The 23,909-nt window shown below is 40.9% G+C and overlaps 1 protein-coding gene across 1 annotated transcript in view; it reads right to left on the reverse strand.

Moving 5' to 3' along the window:
- Positions 1 to 23,909, reverse strand: part of LOC133647793 (solute carrier family 35 member F1-like) — a 55,613-nt gene that overhangs the window by 24,723 nt on the left and 6,981 nt on the right. The window contains exons 2-3 of the mRNA XM_062043491.1: positions 9,078 to 9,253; positions 4,712 to 4,839 (exon numbers count right to left, since the gene is read on the reverse strand). Of these exons, the coding sequence (XP_061899475.1) occupies positions 4,712 to 4,839; positions 9,078 to 9,253 (304 nt within the window). The remainder of the gene's footprint in view (positions 1 to 4,711; positions 4,840 to 9,077; positions 9,254 to 23,909) is intronic.

Consider the following 23,909-nt stretch of genomic DNA (forward strand, 5'->3'; position numbering starts at 1 on the left):
GTATATATATATATATACTGTTTTAAAACAAAGCATTGTGTTAATAATATTAGTTGCGGTATTAAAATTTCCGCTTTTTCTCCTCGCGCCGTAATTCAACCAATTTGGTTAGTACTAACAATTCATATTGTTACTTGGCGCTACCTTACGCACACTGTAACATTTGAATGTTAGCATTCTAGCTAAATTGCAGGAGTACAGCTAAAAGTAAAATATTTACTTATTTAATGCTATCTTGTTAGCATGGTAGCATGCTAGTATGTTAGCCATTTTTGGGGGGCATACACTTAGAAGTAGAGATGTCCGATAATGGCTTTTTTGCCTATATCAGATATTCCGATATTGTCCAACTCTTAATTACCGATACCGATATCAACCGATACAGTTGTGGAATGAACACATTATTATGCCTAATTTTGTTGTGATGCACCGCTGGATGCATTAAACAATGTAACAAGGTTTTCCAAAATAAGAGAACAAATTCAACTCAAGTTATGGAAAAAAGTGCCAACATGGCACTGCCATATTTATTATATAAGTCACAAAGTGCAGTATTTTTTTTAACATGCCTCAAAACAGCAGCTTGGAATTTGGGACATGCTCTCCTTGAGAGCATGAGGAGGTGGGCGGGGTTGGGGTTGGGGGGGCGGGGTTTGAGGTTGGGGGGATAGTGGGGGATGTATATTGTAGCGTCCTGGAAGAGTTAGTGCTGCAAGGGGTTCTGGGTATTTGTTCTGTTGTGTTTATGTTGTGTTACGGTGCGGATGTTCTCCCGAAATGTGTTTGTCATTTTTGTTTGGTGTGGGTTCAGTGTGGCGCATATTTGTAACAGTGTTAAAGTTGTTTATACGGCTACCCTCAGTGTGACCTGTATGGCTGTTGACCAAGTATGCCTTGCATTCACTTGTGTGTGTCATAATATGTGATTGGGCCGGCACGCAAAGGCAGTGACTTTAAGGTTTATTGATGCTCTGTACTTCTCCCTACGTCATGTATTTTACTTTTTGAAACCGATACCGATAATTTTGAAACCGATACCGATAATTTCTGATATTACATTTTAAAGCATATATCGGCCGATATCGGTAGGCCGATATTATTGGACATCCCTACTTAGAAGTATGTACACTTAAATGTATTTTGTTACTTGATCCTATCTTGTTAGAGCATGCTGACATCTCACTATTTAACATTAGCATGCTAGCATTTTAGCCACTATATACGTTTCTCCCATTTCCAACTCAACAGTTCATCACTTTTCAACATTAATAATACATTTCAATACAGCTTCAGCTCTTCTAACATTCAAACCATTCCTACATTCATTTCTATTTATTGCAACATTTATCAAACCTTTTACCAGCATTTCAGTTCAGCATTTCAGTATTCACAAGCAATTTCTACTTTAATTATTAAACTAGTTGCCAATGTTGATCCAAAATCGCAAAAGAAGGCCGTCCCCGAGGTGGGCTGCAAAGGAGGAAGTAACAAAAGCAGACAAATCACAGTCTTTGGCGGTGCAAGTCACACTACACAGGAGGGTTTGGATGGGCCAAGTGTACGTTGGTAAACCTAACTCCCTTTACCTTAAGAGCAGTGCTTGTACCGCGTTGATAGTTTGGAATTATAACTCGAAACACGCTCGTTTGTTGAGGCTGGAACCCAATATTTATGCTTATATTGTTATTTCTGTCACACCGCGGTGAGGGATGTCTTGTCTTGGTTTCTTCTGTCTTGTGAATTGCATGTTTTACTTTGAAAAGTAACTCTTCTCGTGTCAGATCACTTGCCCTTCCTTTTGTGTCATCAGTCTGACGTCATCCCTGACCCCTGAATAGTTTCCACCTGTTTCCCATTACCCTCATGAGTTTTATAAGCCCACGCCTCCCCTTGTTCTGTGCCAGATTGTCTCGTGTATTCGTGCCTCTCTAGCATCCATGTCCATGCCTTGCATCGTCTTGTGTTTATTCTCCTTGATCCTGAATTCCTTTGTTGTGATTTTGAGTTCTCCTTTTTTCCTTGTTTCCAGAGTGATTTTTTGTTATTTAGTTTATTCAGCCGAAGTGGTGAGTTATCAGTTTTTTCTTTCATTCTTTCCTCAAATTTTTGAGTGACATTTTTTGTTAAACTTTATTAGATTAGATAAGTGTAGAATTTTTCATAGCCATTGTTTCTTCCCCGTTGGAGAGTTTTTGTGTTAATAAATTTTATAGCATATACGGCGCCAATTATAGTTCGTCTTTGTTTTTGTGTTTTCCTCCTTTCGGAGTGATTTTCGGTTGTTCCTATTTTTTGGAACCTTTTTCGCTGACTAGTTTTTTTTGTTAATATAGATATTGTATTACCTTGACTCTGGAGGTGAAAGGAAGCTGTCAAAATAAAAGCCTGTCGAAGTATTCCCTACTCTGCATCTGAGTCCTATCCTTTTGACCAAGCCCTGGAGATGTTTGCTTCAATATACAAACTTTTCTATTTGCAAACCCCGTTCAAAAACAAATCAAGTTTGTAAATTGAGGTTCTGTTACGGCGGGGTCGCATGTTAATGTACAGATCGTTTCCCCAAGATGCAGACGGAACTCCGGAGGCAGCGTGCAGTTAGGACAATGATGTATTCTTTATAAATCAGTCCAGAATACAAAAATACAGGAAAATACAAATAAACAGAAAAGCGTGCCAATTGCACGGGAAGATAATGGAAAAGCTTAGCATAGAAAACAAGAAGAAAGAATCATCGAAAGTAACTGTTGTGTGAAGAAAACAAGACAGCCAGACTGAGTGTGGCGAAAAGCAGGAATAAATAGCCCTCTGATTAGTGCCTGGGCGCAAGTGAGCGTCCAGAACACTAATCAGAGGCAGGTGAAAATAATCAGCAACCATTGCAACCTGTCAAAACGTGGACCTTGGGGTGTTGTGTTTTCCCGGAATGCAAAGGAAAGTTGGTGCGGGCAAGGCGTGAAGGTAATGACATCTTTATTTTAACACTAACAAAAGGAATAAACAAAAAGCGTGCACAAGGGCGGAAGTACAAAACTTGGCTATAAAAACAAAAACTAGCACAAAGGCAGAACTATGGACAAAAATCAAAAGACACTAACTGTGGCATTAATAAACAAAACTTACTTGCGATGACGTGAACAGGGCAGCATGGACTATGAAACAAGCAGCGTGAACTAAGAATGAAACCGTAAACATGACATGACATGAAGCAGAGTGAGTAAGGATAATGTCACCAGGACGATCAACAGAAAAAGACAGGCTTAAATAACAGTGACTTGATTAGTAAAAAGGTGCGCGAGTGCAAAACGTGAGACAGGTGCGTGACATGAGGACAGGTGAAAACTAATGGGTTGTCATGGAAACAAAACAAACAAGAGTGCACAAAAGGTCCAAAAACCAAACCGAACATAACCAAAACAAAACATGATCACACAGACATGACACAACCAAGAAAACACAAACCCAGGGGTGCTGAAACAGAACTAAGGGAGTCTTTACAAAACATGATCCGAGCAATGGACCATGACAGGTTCCACTGTATAAGCATACTGAAGGGTAAAATGCTATCCAAGAACCAAAAAATGCGTACACGTTGGCAGGTCTGTTAGCTGCTAGCAAGTCATGGAAATAAACTATAGGTTAGATTTGCCTCGGAAAAAACATACCAGACAATCGCAGAACAGCTCGGGAAATGGAAGATAGAATTACGGTAGAAAAATAAACACCTATGACCTTCCAGGGACAAATAAAGCTATGCTGACATTATTCAATCAACGAAAGGAGATACAGTTTCAGAACAACAACATGGGATATCTGAACAATGGCAGGAGATCAAAACAAAATAAATGGAAGAGTTGGAGCAGAGCACACACAAGAATGATGTGACTGGGCTCCTCAGGAAGCTTAGGTCTTTCAATGTGTGCAGCAAGCTGTTGGAGATCTTTTATCTGTCAGTTGTGGCCAGTGCCCTGTACTTTGCTGTGGTTTGTTGGGGGAGCAGCACCAGCAAAAGGGACTTAAACCGGATTGACAAACTGATCTGGAAAGCCGGCTAAACTATCAGCATGCAGTTGGAGGCGTTTGTGTCAGTGAGGGACAGGAGGACACTGGACAAGCTGCTCGCCATCACGGACAATCCTGCCCACCCACTCCACCAGACAATTGAGGGACAGCCGAGCTCATACTCCAACAGGCTCCTTCAGCTTCGTTCCCACAGTGTTCAATTAGAGAACTCCTTCATTCCGCACTCCATCCAGCTGTATAATTACTCGCCATACAGCAATAGATGGTATCTGTTTATTACCTGACCGCTTCTATGTTAGCTACCTCTCTTTGTTTATAATGTATATTTTCTACTGGATCTACTCTCTATTTTATGCTGCCCTCTTTTTTGCTGCAGCTGTTACATATACTGTAATATTGTACATGGTAATTGGGATTTGTTATATATTGTATATATTATACAAAAATACAAAATAATATATCAGTATATATTATATGCTGTATATACCTGTATAATATGTAAATATTACATATATGTTATATTTTATATTGCTACTATGGTACATTTTTAGTCTACTTTATACCTGCATTATCCTTTCCATCCTTTGTAACTGAGCTACTGTGTGGATCAATATAGTTGTTGAAACAGTGTCGTTGAAGCAGAGAAGAAATATCTGCATGAATGAGAATGGGAGAAGAAGTAAATACATACCTGTACACTGGACAGTGTGGTGTATTGGTAAGCTTTTAGTATCAGGTAGTTGGCCTCAATGTCAATAAACCCTAGAATCATGTACTTCCACCAGCGTTGCTTCAAGATTGCCAACAAGTTGCCTTCCCCTGCGGCGACACAACAGAGCTACAAAGTAAATACTCAGTAACTAAGCAACACTGGTTTTGTTCAACAGATAACATTTAATTGGCTTTGCTTTTGTTTCCCACATTTACAGGGTCAGGGTTTGAAAATGACATATTCCTTTTTGAGATGTTATGAGAAGGAAACAGAGAGGTGGATTTGTATACACCACATGTGATTTGTCAACCATTTGACTGCACTCCTGCACACAGGAGTGTGTGTGCATGTGGGGTGGAGGGGCTGCAAAGGTGAAGTTGAGATAATAGCAGAATCAAAGCTTTTGTTGTTGCTTGATTATCATCATCTAGTTCAGATCTGGGCAAATTAAGGCCCGTTAAAGGCCTACTGAAACCCACTACTACCGACCACGCAGTCTGATAGTTTATATATCAATGATGAAATCTTAACATTGCAACACATGCCAATACGGCCGGGTTAACTTATAAAGTGACGTTTAAAATTTCCCGGGAAATATCCGGCTGAAACGTGGCGGTATGATGACGTATGCGCGTGACGAAGTCAGTATAACGGAAGTTATGGTACCCCGTAGAATCATATACAAAAAGCTCTGTTTTCATTTCATAATTCCACAGTATTCTGGACATCTTTTGCAATTTGTTTAATGAACAATGAAGGCTGCAAAGAAGACAGTTGTAGGTGGGATCGGTGCATTAGCAGCGGACTACAGCAACACAACCAGGAGGACTTTGTTGGAGCGCTAGCCGCGCTAGCCGCGCTAGCCGCGCTAGCCGCCGACCTCACCTTGACTTCCTACGTCTCTGGGCCGCTAAACGCATCGGGTGAAGCCCTTCGTCCTTCTGCCGGTCGCTGGAACGCAGGTGAGCACGGGTGTTGATGAGCAAATGAGGGCTGGCTGGCGTAGGTGGAGAGCTAATGTTTTTAGCATAGCTCTGTGCGGTCCGGTTGCTAAGTTAGCTTCAATGGCGTCGTTAGCACAGCATTGTTAACCTTCGCCAGCCTGGAAAGCATTAACCGTGTATTTACATGTCCACGGTTTAATAGTATTGTTGATTTTCTATCTATCCTTCCAGTCAGGGGTTTATTTTTTTTGTTTCTATATGCAGTTAAAGCACGATGCTATCACGTTAGCTCGTAGCTAAAGCATTTCGCCGATGTATTGTCGTGGAGATAAAAGGCACTGAATGTCCATTTCCCGTTCTCGACTCTCATTTTCAAGAGGATATAGTATCCGAGCTGGTTTAAAATACAAATCGGTGATCCAAAATAGAAAAAGGAGAGAGTGTGGAATCCAATGAGCCAGCTTGTACCTAAGTTACGGTCAGAGCGAAAAAAGATACGTCCATCACTCCCTCTCAAGTCCTTCACTGTAACGTTCCTCATCTACGAATCTTTCATCCTCGCTCAAATTAATGGGGTAATCATCACTTTCTCGGTCCGAATCTCTCTCGCTCCATTGTAAACAACGGGGAATTGTGAGGAATACTAGCTCCTGTGACGTCACACTACTTCCGGTACAGGCAAGGCTTTTTTTTATCAGCGAGCAAAAGTTGCGAACTTTATCGTCGATTTTCTCTACTAAATCCTTTCAGCAAAAATATGGCAATATCGCGAAATGATTAAGTATGACACATAGAATGGATCTGCTATTCCCGTTTAAATTAAAAAAAATCATTTCAGTAGGCCTTTAAGTTTTTCAATTTGGCCCGCCGGACATTCCCAAATACTTTTTTTTAGATCTTTAAGATGGAAAGTGTAGCTGCCATTACGATGTGCAGTGATGTTTTCAAATGACTGTAAGTCTTGAACTACGGTATACAAAGTATTTCAATGGTTGGAATCTGCGCTTTTGCATGATATACTAGTTACTATGGTCATCTAATTAGTTACTATGGTAATTTAAGTCACAGCAGCTCAGACGAGGCACCAAGCAGTGTGGGTGGGGAGCGTTTCCACAGAGTGTTTCCAGAGCGGCCAGCCTGAAATGTGGGTTTCAGGGACAGACGCGGAAGGAGATTTTTACAACAAAGTTCTAAAGCTTAGTGATATATCAGATGTATCAGATTGTAGGTGGAGGGTTTTTATTACCCTTCACATTCATATTTCACTGTGTTTGTTGCATTTTTGTTGCGTTTCACTTGATTGTAAAATATGTCGATCGAGAGGGGGTGTGACGTCCATATGTTTTCAATATTCAGTGTTTTATCGTTCATAGTTATTATTGTAAATCCCACATTCTTTATTTTCATATACATTCTGGATGTCTCATTCAGTAAAAAATGTTTTAATTCCATTCCGTTTAAGGCGGTCTGTCATAACATTTTTAGCATTCAATCAGACATTATTGTGAGGTTTTGTATTAGTGTTCCTAAAAATAGATATACCGGCCCAGAGAAGCATTTGTTTCTCTAAATCTGGCCCCTCGAGTCAAAATAATTGCCCAGGCCTGATCTAGTTCAAAGTTATAAATATTACACATACTTTTCAATACATTTATTTTTTGTATGTTTGATGTTTATCTGTATTTTTGTATATGTATATTTTTGGATATGTTTGGTTTTGTAAGACATATTATTAAACATTTACATTTAATATAATTTATATTTTGTACATTACTTTTAATTTATAAGTAATTTTACATCATTTATGTCTTGGTTAAAAGAAAAGTGTGTGTGTGTGTGTGTGTGTGTGTGTGTGTGTGTGTGTGTGTGTGTGTGTGTGTGTGTGTGTGTGTGTGTGTGTGTGTGTGTGTGTGTGTGTGTGTGTGTGTGTGTGTGTGTGTGTGTTTGTGTGTGTATATATAAGGACGGGGAACAAGTTAGTAATGAAATCATGGTCCCAATACGGAAAACAATTGCATCTAATAGAGAATGTCTCATTTGCACCCCTGGTGGTGAAATCTTTTAAAATGAGGGTGGTCCCACAAAGGAGGGATTTTTCAAATTGACTGTGTGTCGGTTTTAAAAGTGCTCCCCCTTTGGTCAACATATGAAATAACAAGTGTGTGTAAAAATGTGAAGTGCTCCCCCTCTGGCCAACATATGTAATAACAAGTGTGTGTAAGAAATGCGCCCCCTTTGGCCAAAATTAATTAAACAAATAAAATAAATATGTATATAGAGACATATTGTAATAAGTTGAAGTAAATAATGAAGATTAAAAACCAATTACAAACAAAAAATGAAAAAAATAAAAAATAACTACAAGCTTATCTTTTTTATATTTGCATAGTATGTATATATTATTAATGTTGTAAATACAAATCTTTATATATCTAGAAAAGGTGGTCCTAAAGAGGTAGGCATTTTTCAGAGGTCTCAAGAAGGTAGCAAATACCAGATCGTGTGTGTGCATGTGCGTGTGTGTGTGTGTGTGTGTGTGTGTGTGTGTGTGTGTGTGTGTGTGTGTGTGTGTGTGTGTGTGTGTGTGTGTGTGTGTGTGTGTGTGTGTGTGTGTGTGTTTGTGTGTGTATATATAAGGACGGGGAACAAGTTAGTAATGAAATCATGGTCCCAATACGGAAAACAATTGCATCTAATAGAGAATGTCTCATTTGCACCCCTGGTGGTGAAATCTTTTAAAATGAGGGTGGTCCCACAAAGGAGGGATTTTTCAAATTGACTGTGTGTCGGTTTTAAAAGTGCTCCCCCTTTGGTCAACATATGAAATAACAAGTGTGTGTAAAAATGTGAAGTGCTCCCCCTCTGGCCAACATATGTAATAACAAGTGTGTGTAAGAAATGCGCCCCCTTTGGCCAAAATTAATTAAACAAATAAAATAAATATGTATATAGAGACATATTGTAATAAGTTGAAGTAAATAATGAAGATTAAAAACCAATTACAAACAAAAAATGAAAAAAATAAAAAATAACTACAAGCTTATCTTTTTTATATTTGCATAGTATGTATATATTATTAATGTTGTAAATACAAATCTTTATATATCTAGAAAAGGTGGTCCTAAAGAGGTAGGCATTTTTCAGATGTCTCAAGAAGGTAGCAAATACAAGATCGTGTGTGTGCGTGTGCGTGTGCGTGTGTGTGTGTGTGTGTGTGTGTGTGTGTGTGTGTGTGTGTGTGTGTGTGTGTGTGTGTGTGTGTGTGTGTGTGTGTTCAAGACAGGCTGTGCCAATGTTGGATGGGTCACACGTACACACAATTCACACAGTATATGAAAAAAGTATTGAAACATAACTCGTACATAATTTTTTTGGACAATCGTGTGCAATTGTGTGTGTACCTTGCCTGACTGCCAGTGTGGTGGTGTAGACCAGAAATAGTAGGATGTAGTTGAGAAAGCTCTGGAACACCGGCGTGTTGGCATGGAAATCATCAACCAGGTACTTGTTGGTCAGGCCAATGGCACAGATCAACAAGGACAGTACCTGACCTAAGGCCAACGTCACAAGCAGGTCTCTGCAGGGAACAGAAGACATTCACACAGCGTCAGAAACACCCTTGCTTTATCTGAGCTTCATTTGGACTTCATTTTCTGTAAGATTAAATATTTCCTACTTTGAAATTAAAATGTAAGTTTGTTTATATCAAACCGGTTTGAAGTAGTTTGCGGGTCATCAAACCCAGGAAGCAAAATCCAAACAGACACGCACTCGTGTATGTCACATGACGACCAGGGAGTCAGAGGCAGAGGGACACTTTAAGCTGAAACTCATTAAAAAATTTTTAAAAAAACATACTTGAAAAAAGTGGAGGGATTCTGTCCCACTGATTCGATTTTTCCTTTAGTGATGATAAGGACGTCCTGGAAACCCACAATAATGTGTGTCCTTGGCCATTTATGCGTTTAGAGAAAACAACGCCACAAACCTTAGTTTTTAGTTGTTTACTCTGTAAACCAAAATCATAACCACTCTCTTCATCTGAGATGTTCAACACAAATTTAGGAACAGACATTAAAGGCCTACTGAAATGAAATTTTTGTATTTAAACGGGGATAGCAGATCCATTCTGTGTCATACTTGATCATTTCGCGATATTGCCATATTTTTGCTGAAAGGATTTAGTAGAGAACATCGACGATAAAGTTCGCAACTTTTGGTCGCTGATAAAAAAAGCCTTGCCTATACCGGAAGTAGCGTGACGTCACAGGAGGAAAGATTCCTCACAATTCCCCGTTGTTTACAATGAAGCGAGAGAGATTTGGACCGAGAAAGCGACGATTACCCCATTAATTTGAGCGAGGATGGAAGATTTGTGGATGAGGAACGTTAGAGTGAAGAACTAGAGAGGCAGTGCAGGGTGTATCTTTTTTCGCTCTGACCGTAACTTAGGTACAAGGTCTCATTGGATTCCACACACTCTCCTTTTTCTATAGTGGATCACGGATTTGTATTTTAAACCACCTCGGATACTATATCCTCTTGAAAATGAGAGTCGAGAACGCGAAATGGACATTCACAGTGACTTTTATCTCCACGACAATACATCAGCAAAGCTATTTAGCTACTGAGCTAACGTGATAGCATCGTGCTTAACTGCAGATAGAAACAAAATAAATAAATCCCTGACTGAAAGGATAGACAGAAGATCAACAATACTATTAAACCATGGACATGTAACTGCACGGTTAATAATTCTCAGCCTGGCAAAGCTTAACAATGCTGTTGCTAACGACGCTGAAGCTAACTTAGCAACTTAGCAACCGGACCTCACAGAGCTACGATAAAAACATTAGCGCTCCACCTACGCCAGCCAGCCCTCATCTGCTCATCAACACCCGTGCTCACCTGCGTTCCAGCGATCGTTGGCGCGACGAAGGACTTCACCCGATCACAGATGCGGTTGGCGGCTAGCATCGGCTAGGCGTCTGCTATCCAAGTAAGTACTCCTTGTTGTGTTGCTACAGCCAGCCGCTAATACACTGATCCCACCTACAACTTTCTTCTTTGTAATCTCCATTAAACAAATTGCAAAAGATTCACCAACACAGATGTCCAGAATACTGTGGAATTGTTCGATGAAAACAGAGCAGTTTGTATGGTGACACATTGAGTACGAATACTTCCGTCACGCGCATACGTCATCATACATAGACGTTTCCAACCGGAAGTTTAGCAGGAAATTTAAAATTGCACTTTATAAGTTAACCCGGCCATATTGGCATGTGTTGCAGTGTTAAGATTTCATCATTGATATATAAACTATCAGACTGCGTGGTCGGTAGTAGTGGGTTTCAGTAGGCCTTTAAGGTGAGTTGAGTTCATGAAACGTTTTACTGCACATAACCAGTATCAACTGTTCCCAAACAACACACAAGTCATTGTTTTTTTGTCAAGATACAGATAGATGATGTTTTTTTCTGTTTTTTTAATGCTGGCAAAGAAAATGAATAAGATTATAGGGATGGGCCAAAGAAAAGGCCAACTACAAAACCAAAACCAGTGAAGTTGGCACATTGTGTAAATAGTAAATAAAAACAGAATACAATGATTTGCAAATCCTTTTCAACCTTTATTCAATTGAATAGACTGCAAAGACAAGATACATAACGTTCGAACTGGAAAACGTTGTTATTTTTTGCAAATAATAGCTCATTTGGAATTTGATGCCTGCAACATGTTTCAAAAAAGCTTGCACAAGGGGTAAAAAAGACTGAGAAAGTTGAGGAATGCTCATCAAACACTTATTTGGAAAATTCCACAGGTGAACAGGCTAATTTGGAACAGGTGGGTGCCATGATTGGGTATAAAAGCAGCTTCCATGAAAGGCTCAGTCATTCACAAACAAGGACGGGGCGAGGGTCACCACTTTGTCAACAAATTCGTAAGCAAATTGTTTAAGAACAACATTTCTCAATGAGCTATTGCAAGGAATTTAGGGCTTTCACCATCCACGGTCCGTAATATCATCAAAAGGTTCAGAAAATCTGGAGAAATCACTGAACATAAGCGGCAAGGCTGAAAACCAACATTGATTGCCCGTGACCTTCGATCCCTCAGGCGATACTGCATGTAAAGGATATCACCACATGGGCTCAGGAACCCTTTAGAAAACCACTGTCAGTAACTACAGTTCATCACTACATCTGTAAAGTGCAAGTTAAAACTCTACTATGCAAAGCATTTATCAACAACACCCAGAAACGGCGCCGGCTTTGCAAGGCCCGAGCTCATCTAAGATGGACTGATGCAAGGTGTAAAAGTGTTGTACTTTTGCCGTGTAGCTTGTAGTGTAGGTTGCTACAGTTCTCTGGGGATAGCTTCCCTTGTAGCTTAGCTACATTTAATCGAGAGTAAATTTTCCAAGGCGCTTGCCTATCACTGCTAATATGTATTTATATGAATAAATCTGAATTAAAACAAAGCCACAAGTCATTCAATATTCTAATTGCAATAATTTCAATGACACCCTTGGCCCCTTCTTAAAAAATGAATTGATTCACACCTATGTTTCCTCTAAGGTGCACCTGCGCAATTGCACACTACTCCGTGCCCCAGGCTCCGTGCACAGGAAATTATATGCAGCGCACAAAATCCAAATCCAAATCCAACCTAAAAACTAAATAAATACATTACAATGTATTCTCTACCATTTTCAACAAGTGGTCACAACAGATAAAACAATGACAAATGAGCAAAACTGATTACTGTCGGCCGTAACTACACCAAAACAACATCTGCAACAAAACTACTATCTAGCAAAACTGTTTATTTTCTGTCATAATGACACCAAAACAAACAAATTATACATCATATTGAAAGCAACCACTCTCTTTCATTTGCGTTAAAAGACGCACACACTCGGCTCTACGCTCGGTTCGGCGAATGCAGGCGTGTCAAACTCATTTTAGCTCAAGTGGAGGAAAATCTATTCCCAAGTGGGCCGGAATGTACAGTAATTTATTTATTTATATATGCACTTTATTGCTTTTTTATCCTGCACTACCATGAGCTAATGCAACAAAATGTCATTCTTATCTGTACTGTAAAGTTCAAATTTGAATGACAATAAAAAGGAAGTCTAAGTCTAAGTCTAATGGTAAAATCATGGCATGATAACTTAAAAATAAAGACAACTCCAGGTTGTTTTCTTCGTTTTACTTTGGCCAAAAATAGAACAAGCACATTCTGAAAACGTACAAATGACAAATAATCTTCTAGACAAAACACTTCAAGTTTGTTGAAAATTCTGAGGAAATTGGTGTAGTTTCAAAAACACAATGCACTTTGACTTCATCTCAGTGTATCTACAAAGCCAGGTTTAAACTTTAAGTCACAGTCTTTCTGGGTTTAGATTGAAAACACAACATGTAAACTCTTCGAGGTATCAAATACCTCCTTTGTCATGTCCACGTATCAATCCAGAGCTAACTCAACAAACCGTAAGAAATGGAGGTAAAAACTATTCTAAAGGGTTAAGTTTACTTTTCTCGTGTTTGACAGAGACATTTTGGGGCAACGAGGGTGCCACATGACCATGTACTCGAAGCAGAATTCATAAAACGGCAGGTTTTAAGTTTCATGTGGGTCGAGGAGGAGGAGCCACAGTCACCCTTTACTGTGTACCTCTTGCTTGGCCCCGGTATAAACTGTTTGCTTGCCTAACAGAATTGCTATTGTGACATCCAGTGGATACATATAGAACAGCAGTTTCTTTGGTACTTGGCAAACTCATCACGCGGGCCGGATAAAACCTGTTTGTGGGCCTGATCCGGCCCTCAGGCCATAGGTTTGACACCCCTGAGCTAGTGATTCCCAACACCACACATCAACTCTGTGATGTCGTTACAATGTGATGTGAATAACAGCGTGTTATGTGTGCTGTTTTGCAGGTTAGCTTATAGCGCAGAGTTAAAAGAGTGAAATGCTGCACTCTTATTTTGGCAAAATGAACAAGCACTTTAAATCCATCCATCCATTTTCTACCGCTTGTCCCTTTTGGGGTCGCGGGGGGTCGCGGGGGGTCGCTGGAGCCTATCTCAGCTACAATCGGGCGGAAGGCGGTGTACACCCTGGACCACTTTACGTCCGCAATCTCCAATTACAATTTAGCTTTAGTGTCATGTATTAAGAATGTGAATTTATGGATATAAATCATGAAATGCTGATCCTAGATTACATGAATGCTAATAAAAAACATCGTATTGATGTATTTTACAGACAAAAAAGTGTAACATTTAATCCTATGCTTGTGCTACAGCACACATCTCATTGTGCAAACTGTGATTGTTTTACATGCAAAACTTTCGTAAATCATGCCTAAAAATGTGTTGATCGCCACAGCAGTTGAACCTTAGTGGTACAGGAAAGCTGCACACAAACATCTGTCCTGGTTGTTCAGTGCAATAAATGGCTGATAATAAACTGACCAATACTGCAAGAACAGAATGTACACAAAAAAGGGAGCTGTTGTCTTCTTCAAATAGATTATTTTTGCACAAAAACCAGGTTCAATAATGTCTGAGACAAGATGATTTGGGTGTGAAATGTAGAGATAAGGGATCATTGCGGCATCACTACACAGGTACTTGTTGCAGACAATTGACAATTGACTTACTGTCCATTCTTTTAGGTACCTGTAAAGTAGATAATGATCTATTGACCCTCTACCTTAGTGCATCTGAGAGAGAAGACCGCTGCACTGATGCACTTACTCAAGCATATGAAAGCACTGCATTGCACCAAGCTTTTAGAGAAGAGAATGAAGTGAAGAAACAAAATCATAGAGCATATGAAGTGTAGAATGAAAGAGACGGAGCACCATGTGATTGTGACCGGACTACACAATACACCCAGGTCTTATACCATGGTGTTGAGAACAGAAGAGGAGAACCAGATACAATGGATGCCGCTTTAACAGAGCAACAAGTGGCCAACTTCCTGCAATCGAAGGAAGTGGAAGTCAACACCAATGGTACATGAATTCCTCTAAAAGGAAGTAATAACACCACACTAGTCATCATCATTAAAGGCCTACTGAAACCCACTACTACCGACCACGCAGTCTGACAGTTTATATATCAATGACGAAATCTTAACATTGCAACACATGCCAATAAGGCCGGGTTAACTTATAAAGTGCAATTTGAAATTTCCCGCTAAACTTCCGGTTGAAAATGTCTATGTATGATGACGTATGCGCGTGACGTTAATCGTTGGAACGGAAGTATGCGGACATATTGAATCCAATACAAAAAACTCTGTTTTCATCTCAAAATTCCACAGTATTCTGGACATCTGTGTTGGTGAATCTTTTGCAATTTGTTTAATGAACAATGAAGACTGCAAAGAAGAAAGTTGTAGGTGGGATCGGTGTATTAGCGGCGGACTACAGCAACACAACCAGGAGGACTTTGAGATGGATAGCAGACGCGCTAGCCGCCGATCTCACCTTGACTTCCCCCGTCTCCGGGCCGCTGACCGCATCTGTGATCGGGTGAAGTCCTTCGTCGCACCGTCGATCGCTGGAATGCAGGTGAGCACGGGTGTTGATGAGCAGATGAGGGCTGGCTGGCGTAGGTGGATAGCTAATGTTTTTAGCATAGCTCTGTGAGGTCCGGTTGCTAAGTTAGCTTCAATGGCGTCGTTAGCAACAGCATTGTTAAGCTTCGCCAAGCTGGAAAGCATTTACCGTGTATTTACAGGTCCATGGTTTAATAGTATTGTTGATTTTCTGTCTATCCTTCCAGTCAGGGGTTTATTTATTTTGTTTCTATATGCAGTTAAGCACGATGCTATCACGTTAGCTCCGTAGCTAAAGTGCTTCGCCGATGTATTGTAGTGGAGATAAAAGTCACTGTGAATGCCATTTTGCGTTCTCGACGCTCATTTTCAAGAGAATATAGTATCCGAGGTGGTTTAACATACAAATCCGTGATCCACAATAGAAAAAGGAGAGAGTGTGGAATCCAATGAGCCAGCTTGTACCTAAGTTACGGTCAGAGCGAAAAAAGATATGTCCTGCACTGCACTCTAGTCCTTCACTCTCACGTGCCTCATCCACAAATCTTTCATCCTCGCTCAAACTAATGGGGTAATCGTCGCTTTTTTGGTCCGAATCATTCTCGCTGCATTGAAAACAATGGGGAAATGTGAGGAGCCTTTCAACCTGTGACGTCCCGCTACTTCCGGTACAGGCAAGGCTTTTTTTTATCAGCGACCAAAAGTTGCAACTTTATCGTCGATGTTCTCTACTAAATACTTTCAGCAAAAATATGGCAATATCGCAAAATATGTATGACACATAGAATGGATCTGATATCCCTGTTTAAATTTTAAAAAAATCATTTCAGTAGGCCTTTAAGTTCATCAATAATACATCTCGCAAAACACAACACCAACATAGCCAAAAAAAAAACGGTGACTCAAGGAAGCAGGGGGAAATTAACCGTGAAATCTACATCAAGTTAAACGAAGGACTAGCTCATTTGGAATTTGGTGCCTGCAACATGTTTCAAAAAAGCTGGCACAGGTGGCAAAAAAGACTGAGAATGTTGAGGAATGCTCATCAAACACTTATTTGGAACATTGTGAACAGGCTAATTGGGAACAGGTGGGTGCCATGATTGGGTATAAAAGCAGCTGCTCAGAAATGCTCAGTCATTCACAAACAAGGATGGGGTGAGGGTCACCACTTTGTGAACAAATGCGTGAGCAAATTGTCCAACAGTTTAGAACAACATTTCTCAACGAGCTATTGCAAGGAATTTAGGGATTTCACCATCTACGGTCCGTAACGTCATCAAAAGGTTCAGAGAATCTGGAGAAATCACTGCACGTAAGCAGCATGCTTCGACCCCTCAGGCGGTACTGCGTCAAAAAACGACATCAGTGTGTAAAGGGTATCACCGCATGGGCTCAGGAACACTTCAGAAAACCACTGTCAGTAACTACAGTTTGTCGCTACATCTGTAAGTGCAAGTTAAAACTGTACTATGCAAAGCCAAAGCCATTGACTGATGCAAAGTGGAAAAGTGTTCTGTGGTCTGACGAGTCCACATTTCAAATTGTTTTTGGAACCTGTGGACGTCGTGTCCTCCGGAACAAAGAGGAAAAGAACCATCCGGATTGTTATAGGCACAAAGTTCAAAAGCCATCTGTGATGGTATGGGGGTGTATCAGTGCCCAAGGCATGGGCATGACTGTGAAGGCACCATTAATGCTGAAAGGTACATACAGGTTTTGGAGCAACATTTGATGCCATCCAAGCAACATTACCATGGACGCCCCTGCTTATTTCAGCAAGACAATGTCAAGCCACGTGTTACATCAACGTGGCTTCATAGTAAAATAGTGCGGGTACTAGATTGGCCTGCCTGTAGTCCAGACCTGTCTCCCTGAAAATGTGTGGCGCAATATGAAGCGTTAAATACCACAACGGAAACCCCCGGACTGTTGAACAACTTAAGCTGTAAATCAAGCAAAAATGGGAAAGAATTCAACCTGAAAAGCTTAAAAAATTTGGTCTCCTCAGTTCCCAAACGTTTACTGAGTGTTGTTAAAAGGAAAGGCCATGTAACACAGTGGTAAAAATGCCCCTGTGCCAACTTTTTGCAATATGTTGCTGCCATTAAATTCTAAGTTAATGATTATTTGCAAAAAAAAAAAAGTTTCTCAGTTCGAACATTAAATATCTTGTCTTTGCAGTCTATTCAATTGAATGTAAATTGAAAAGGATTTGCAAATCATTGTGTTCTGTTTTTATTTACGAATTACACAACGTGCCAACTTCTCTGGTTTTGGGTTTTGTACAACATATCTAAATGTCATCATCATCATTATCATTTGGTATCACTCCAGTTGAGTAAGATTTGTTTCCCTAATTGTGCACTTGTAGGTGACTCACAAGGCCAGCACTCTACTTGTAAGTTCTTTGGCAGACTGGGCAATCAGTAACTCCTTATGAAAGAAAGGAGCTGGTTCTGCTTTCACGTTCCTTTCTTTCCTTTCTTCCCCTGATGGAGTATACTTTCTTTGTGATGGCTGGTGTCTCGAGCTACTCAACGCCTCGAGACTGTGCGACCTGTGGCTAGATTTCCCCAGTTGTCTACGTCAATGCCGCATCTCTTAAGATCACACTTCAGGTTGTCTTCATAAAGTTTGCTTTGGCCAACATGTGACCGTTTAACATGGTGTAACTGGGAATAATAATGTTCTTTGGGCAGGCGATGATGAGACATGTGTAACAAATGCCCTGTCCAACGCATCGGCATTCAAACAATCCTTGTCTCAATAGTCGTACTGTTGCCTTGCTCTAAGACGCTGATAATTGTTAGTTTGTCTCGCCAACTGATGCCTAACATCTTGCTGAGGCAGCGTTGGTTATAAAGCTCAAGACTTATCAGGTGGTGTCTACAGATGGTCCATGTCTCGCTTGCATACAGCAGCGTAGAGATGATGATGATGATGGGTTTATACAGATGCATCTTGGTATCCATGCTCTTATTCTCGAATACTCGTTTTCTGGGTTGTTCATAGGTGCCTATGCCCTAGTTAAAGTTAAAGTCCCAACGATAGTCACACACGCACTAGGTGTGGTGAAATTATCCTCTGCAATTGACCCATCCCCATGTTCACCCCCTGGGAGGTGAGGGGAGTAGTGAGCGAGAATCATTTTGGTGATTTTTTAACCCCCAATTCCAAACCTTGATGCTAAATGCCAAGCACGGAGGCGATGGGTCCCATTTTTATAGTCTTTGGTATGACTCGGCCGGGGTTTGAACTCACGACCTTCCAGTCTCAGGGTGTACACTCTAACCACAAAGCCACTGAGCAGGTCTAATTAAGACAATGCTTCACTTCCGTGTCGGTATCTGCGTTCAATGAGAGGTGGCTTTCAAGGTATTGGAAGTGCTGTACATTTAGTCATGAGCTGTCAAGTCAGGACAGACTTTGTGTATTGTTTTTCCTAAATTTGGTGTTCTTTCTTTTATTGCCACTCCTTGCTGAGGGCGCTAATTATACACACCTGCCTCTGATTCGTGATCAGGAGACTTACCTGACTCTGATCCCTAATCAGAGGAGTTTATATGCCAGCCTCGCTTGTCAGTCGGGGCTGGATCAGTTTTTTATTGTCATTGTTTTGTACTCCTGTTCTGCATAGCTTTCCTTATGTTCCTCTGCACTTCCTAGCTGCAGTAGTGTTTTTCTCATTAAATATATGTTTACCTGCGCACTGTCTCCTGTGTCTGTGATATATTTCCCAGAATCACATTGTTATTTTGAATATCTAAATAGGGTTCAAGTTCAGATGTTTAGAACATTACTTTGGTCTTTTTCATGTTCATCTCAATGCCAAGAGCTTCATAAGCTTCAGTGAAAACACTAAAGATGATCTGAAGGTCTTCAGCTAAAAGAGTGCATACTAAGTTGTCATCGGCATTGGGAATTCTATAACAGAGGTTTCCACCTCATTCTATAAACAATACTGATGCCATCAGGTAGCTTGTTTTTGACTAGATGGAAAATAACAGAGATGAAGCTCAAGAACAAAGTAGGTGCAATTACACATCCTTGTTGGACTCCAGTGGTAATGTCAAATGTATCACTTTCAGAAAGGTGGCCTTCATGCCATCATGTAGTAGCCAAATGATGCAAATTAATTTAGCAGCGCATTCGCATTAGGACAGTATGGTCCGCAGTGCCTCACAATTCGCCATGTCAAAAGCCTTAGACAGATCTATAAAAAAAACTATGGGAGATTTTGTTCTCGACATTTCTCTTGCAGCTGCCTTGCACTGAAGATCGAGTCCATTGTGTCTGTTGTCTAGATCGTCAAAATCCCCATTGTGATTCAGGCAGCATAGATTTGGAGACAGGAAGTGTGAGACTTGAAAAAAATCCTGGCAAAAAAACATTTACCGTGAAATCTACATCAAGTTAAACGAAGGACCAGAAGAGGCCAAAGTAGTCGCTGTCAAATACGTGTAAATGTACAACAAATGTCAATTTAAAACATATCTAAATGTACAAGATATCTAAATGTGCAACATATCTAAATATATAACGTGTCTAAATGTACAACATATCTAAATGTGCAACATTTCTAAATGTTAAGCACATCTAAATGTACAACATATCTACTGTATATACTGCATGTACAACTTATCGAAGTGTGTAACATATCTAAATGTACACCATACCTAAATGTATCACATTTATAAATGTGTAACATATCTAAATGTACACCATACCTAAATGTATGACATTTCTGGATGTACAACATCTAAATGTGTAACATATCTAAATGTACAACATATCTATATATGTACATCTCTAAATGTGTATCATATCTAAATGCGCAACTTATCTAAATGTACAACATATCCAAATGTACAACATATCTAAATGTACAACCTGTCTAAATGTACAACATATCCAAATGTACAACATATCTAAATGTACAACCTGTCTAAATGTACAACATATCCAAATGTACAACATATCTAAATGTACAACCTGTCTAAATGTGTAACAGATCTAAATGTGTAACATATTTAAACCATGTTGTGATGATCAGCTGTCCGGATCATGTTTTATTTATGTTTTAGATTACCTTTGTTCTGTTTCAGCACCCCAGGGTTTGTGTTCCCGGTTGCCATGGGTGCTGATTATGTTCACCTGCCTCTGGTTAGTGGTCAGGACGCTCACCTGCTCCCGGTCACTAATCAGAGAGCTAAATATGCCTGCCTCTCGCCACACACAGGCTGCCTGTTTTGTTTGTTTCATGCAACATTTACATTTGTTATCCATGCTTCGTGTTCTTGTTTCGATGCTAAGCTTTTCAATAGCTTAGCAATAGCTTCCCGTGCTATTGGCACGCTTTCCTGTATTTTTGTATTCTCGCCTGATTGATGGAAATAAATCAGCTTTCTCACTTGCACGCTGCTTAAGGAGGTCCGTCTGCATCTTGGGGAAACGATCCGTACATTACCATGCGACCCAAGCGTAACACATGTAACATATCTAAATGTACAACATATATTAATGTACAAAATATATTTAGATGTACAACATATCTTTAGATGTACAACATATTTAAATATACATTCGAATTGAGCTTCCACCATCGTTGTCACTGCTGTTGTGTCCTTGGGTAGAACACTTCATTCGCCCTGCTTCCAGTGCGTCCCAGACTGGTGTTTGAATGTAAATGAATGTTTGGTGGGAATCACAAAAGCTGTTGGCACAAATTGGAAACCAGGTTTCTGTCAGACCCCAGTGCAGATATGGCTACAGCACGCATCTCCAATTTCCAGTGAGTCCCACCAGGGCCGATAGCAGACTTCACCCCACCTGAGGCCTTGGTGGCACAGCAGGCGCCGTGTCCAATAGCGGGTTCGGTTGTGGATGTGGCAACAAATCTAACCTCAACCGAAACACCTGGCCAGCCGTGTGGTTTTGCCTCAGTTGCTATGTTGCTATGCTCATATGCTTCACCAACTGCAGCTTACCATGGTACAGTTAGTTCCAAAATGACAAGCGTCTTCTGAGAGGTTGACCAGAAGATCCGGCCTGAGGTTAGTTTTAATGATCCCAGGTGGAAAGGTGATTATCTAGTCTAAGTCAACCTGCATTCTCCAGTCCCGTGCCGTGTTTAGGAGGGTTGCTTCCACTCTTGCGGATGGTTTTGCTGGGAGTTGTTCTGCTCTCACAAAAAGGGTGGCGTTTGTGTGCCTAGGCATGGGAGAAAGGAGGGCGTTGTTGGCAGTTCTCCTTCTTTTTAGAGTGATCGCCAGTTGTCGTAAGACCTGGTTGTGTCTCCAAGTATAGCGGCGTTGAGACAAACTGGTTTTGCAGCCAGTGAGGTTGTGTCTCAATGTTGCAGGGGTTTGACACAGCGCACAAGAAGTTCAGGCTCCAAACCATTGGTTAAGATTTGAGGGTGGGAGAAGTGCATTGTAGGTGGCTCTGATGATTAAGATGATTTGGCTTCCTTCAATCTCCCAATCCAGCTATTGTTCCCACTTCCAAAGCTTGTCATGATATTGTGTATTCTGTTGTTGAATACAGAATTACAGATCTTGGAAGTAGTTCCCACCAGGTTTGTAATGGTATTTGGGATGTTGAAGAAGTTGAAGAAGTTGAAGGCTGTCCAGATGAGAGAATGGGGGACGGATCCGAAAGCATTGGTAAGGACCAGGCATAAAACGTGCAGGTCTCTTCATTCCCTTTTGGCAGATTAAATTTGGTGCCATATCATGCTGGTACGCTTCAAGCATCCTGAGAAACTGGGTATGCCGGCTTTCTGCACAGATGTGTTTATTAAGTTATTTTTCTTCAGGTATGTTGTCATCCTTTTAGCAACAATGCTAAATAAGACTTTTCCTTCCACATTCAACAGGTTGATCTGTCGGAACTGATCCATGTTTGAGGCATCCTTCTCCTTAGGAATTATCACTCCTTCTGCTCTTTGCTATTCTTTTTTGGATGGTTTGTTTTGTCCAAATCACCTTCATTTGCCTCCATAGAAAGTGTAAGATGTCTGGGTAGTTTTTATACAGCCTGTATGGAACTCCGTTTGGTCCTAGAGCTGAAGCTGCCCTTGCTTTCCTTACTACTTCCTCCACTTCGCTCGACTTTGGGGGACTGTTGTCCAGTTGGTAACCTGGTTGAGGAATAGGTGGCATGGTGGGGAGTATCTCCCTCTGTTCACATCTTTGGCTGTCTTTGTGGGTTGTTTTCAGCTGGTCCTCTAACTCTCTTTGGCACCTTCAGTGACCCGCTCTTCTCCTTTGTAAAGAGTCCTTTCAAAAATCTAAAGGGATCTTTACAGAATTATATTCTCCCCCTTTTCTTTCTTTTGCGTCGAGTCACTGAGATTTTCAGCTCTCCGCAGTGTTCCCAGGCGCCCCTTCTGGTTTGTTTGCAGGAGGGCAATATCCACTCTTTCCTCTGCTGAGGCTCTCTTCAATTGCTTCCTCAGCTCCCTTCTCTCTTTGACAAGGCGCTGGATTTCTTGCTGCCTTCTGGACTTACGAAGAATTGTTGGTGTCCTGTCCTTATTTCCTGCCTTTCAAAACCTTTATGTTCCATAGGAGTAGACCAGATTGCCCATTTTCTACAGCTTCTTCTCCACTGTTCCTCTGTTTCCATCAAGTATCTTGATCAAGTCTTCATCAATTGCTGCTGGACTTTGGCCTCAGATCTGAGCATGTTGCAAGTGACTTGGTTCCAAGTTCTCTGATGTTTTGCTTGAACTACTTTCAGCCACTGGGGTACTGATGATCGGTGGACTGTGGGTTAGGTCCTTCTGCTGAGCTTCACTCGCCTGACTTGACCTTTCTCTTAGAAGACAATGGTCAATGTGAGGTCCCGGACTCATTTTTTTCAAGCTCTTCTTGAGCCCTTGATGTAGGCCTCTAATGGATGTTATCTTAATGCCAGCCACAACTACATACTTGAAGCTCTGTTCCTCTAGCTGATGTTGCTTGCTTGGTGCTCATTATCTGATTGGTTGTTGTGTTCTTTCAAGGGTCATATACTGGGTTGTCAGTCGATGAATCATCTTCCGCCCCCGCTCTCACAGACTTTATGGGTGTTTTTCTCTTTGGATTTTTCGTAGCAATGAGGTGTGGCCTTTGTGCTCGTCTATCACAGCACCATTGGAGTCATTCCTTCTTGTCAGCTGTCTTTCCAAGTCGTCACATGGTCTTTCCCTTGTTGTCAGCTGCACTTTCACAGCAACCACTGGATTTTTCCATTTTGTCAATTGAGTTTACAGGATTAGATGGTACAATCCATCCACCCATTTTCTACCGCTTATTCCCTTCGGGGTCGCGGGTAGCCAATCCCTTAGATAATCTGTACTTGGTGTAGAGGTGGAGGTTAAGGGGTAAAGGCTTCACAGGGGTCTTCCTCCTTTATTGGTGTTTCGTTGAAAGGCTCACGACACCTCCAAAGGGCTCAACGGCAACGCCCAGTTGTGTCTCCCCTCTGCTTTTACCCCTTGATGGTCACTTTGGAGCCCAGTTGGGGTCCTTTTTATTACTTCATATCCAGCTGCTGCTTCATTCGGCAGCATCTGACAGTGACTTGATGGCTTGTCGGAAGGCCTTTCCGAGCCCTCCCATTTCCTTGAGAAGCTTGGTTGTGGATGTGGCAACAAATCTCCT

This window comes from Entelurus aequoreus, linkage group LG04 (assembly GCF_033978785.1).
Source record: "Entelurus aequoreus isolate RoL-2023_Sb linkage group LG04, RoL_Eaeq_v1.1, whole genome shotgun sequence".
In the NCBI taxonomy this organism is placed as follows: domain Eukaryota; kingdom Metazoa; phylum Chordata; class Actinopteri; order Syngnathiformes; family Syngnathidae; genus Entelurus; species Entelurus aequoreus.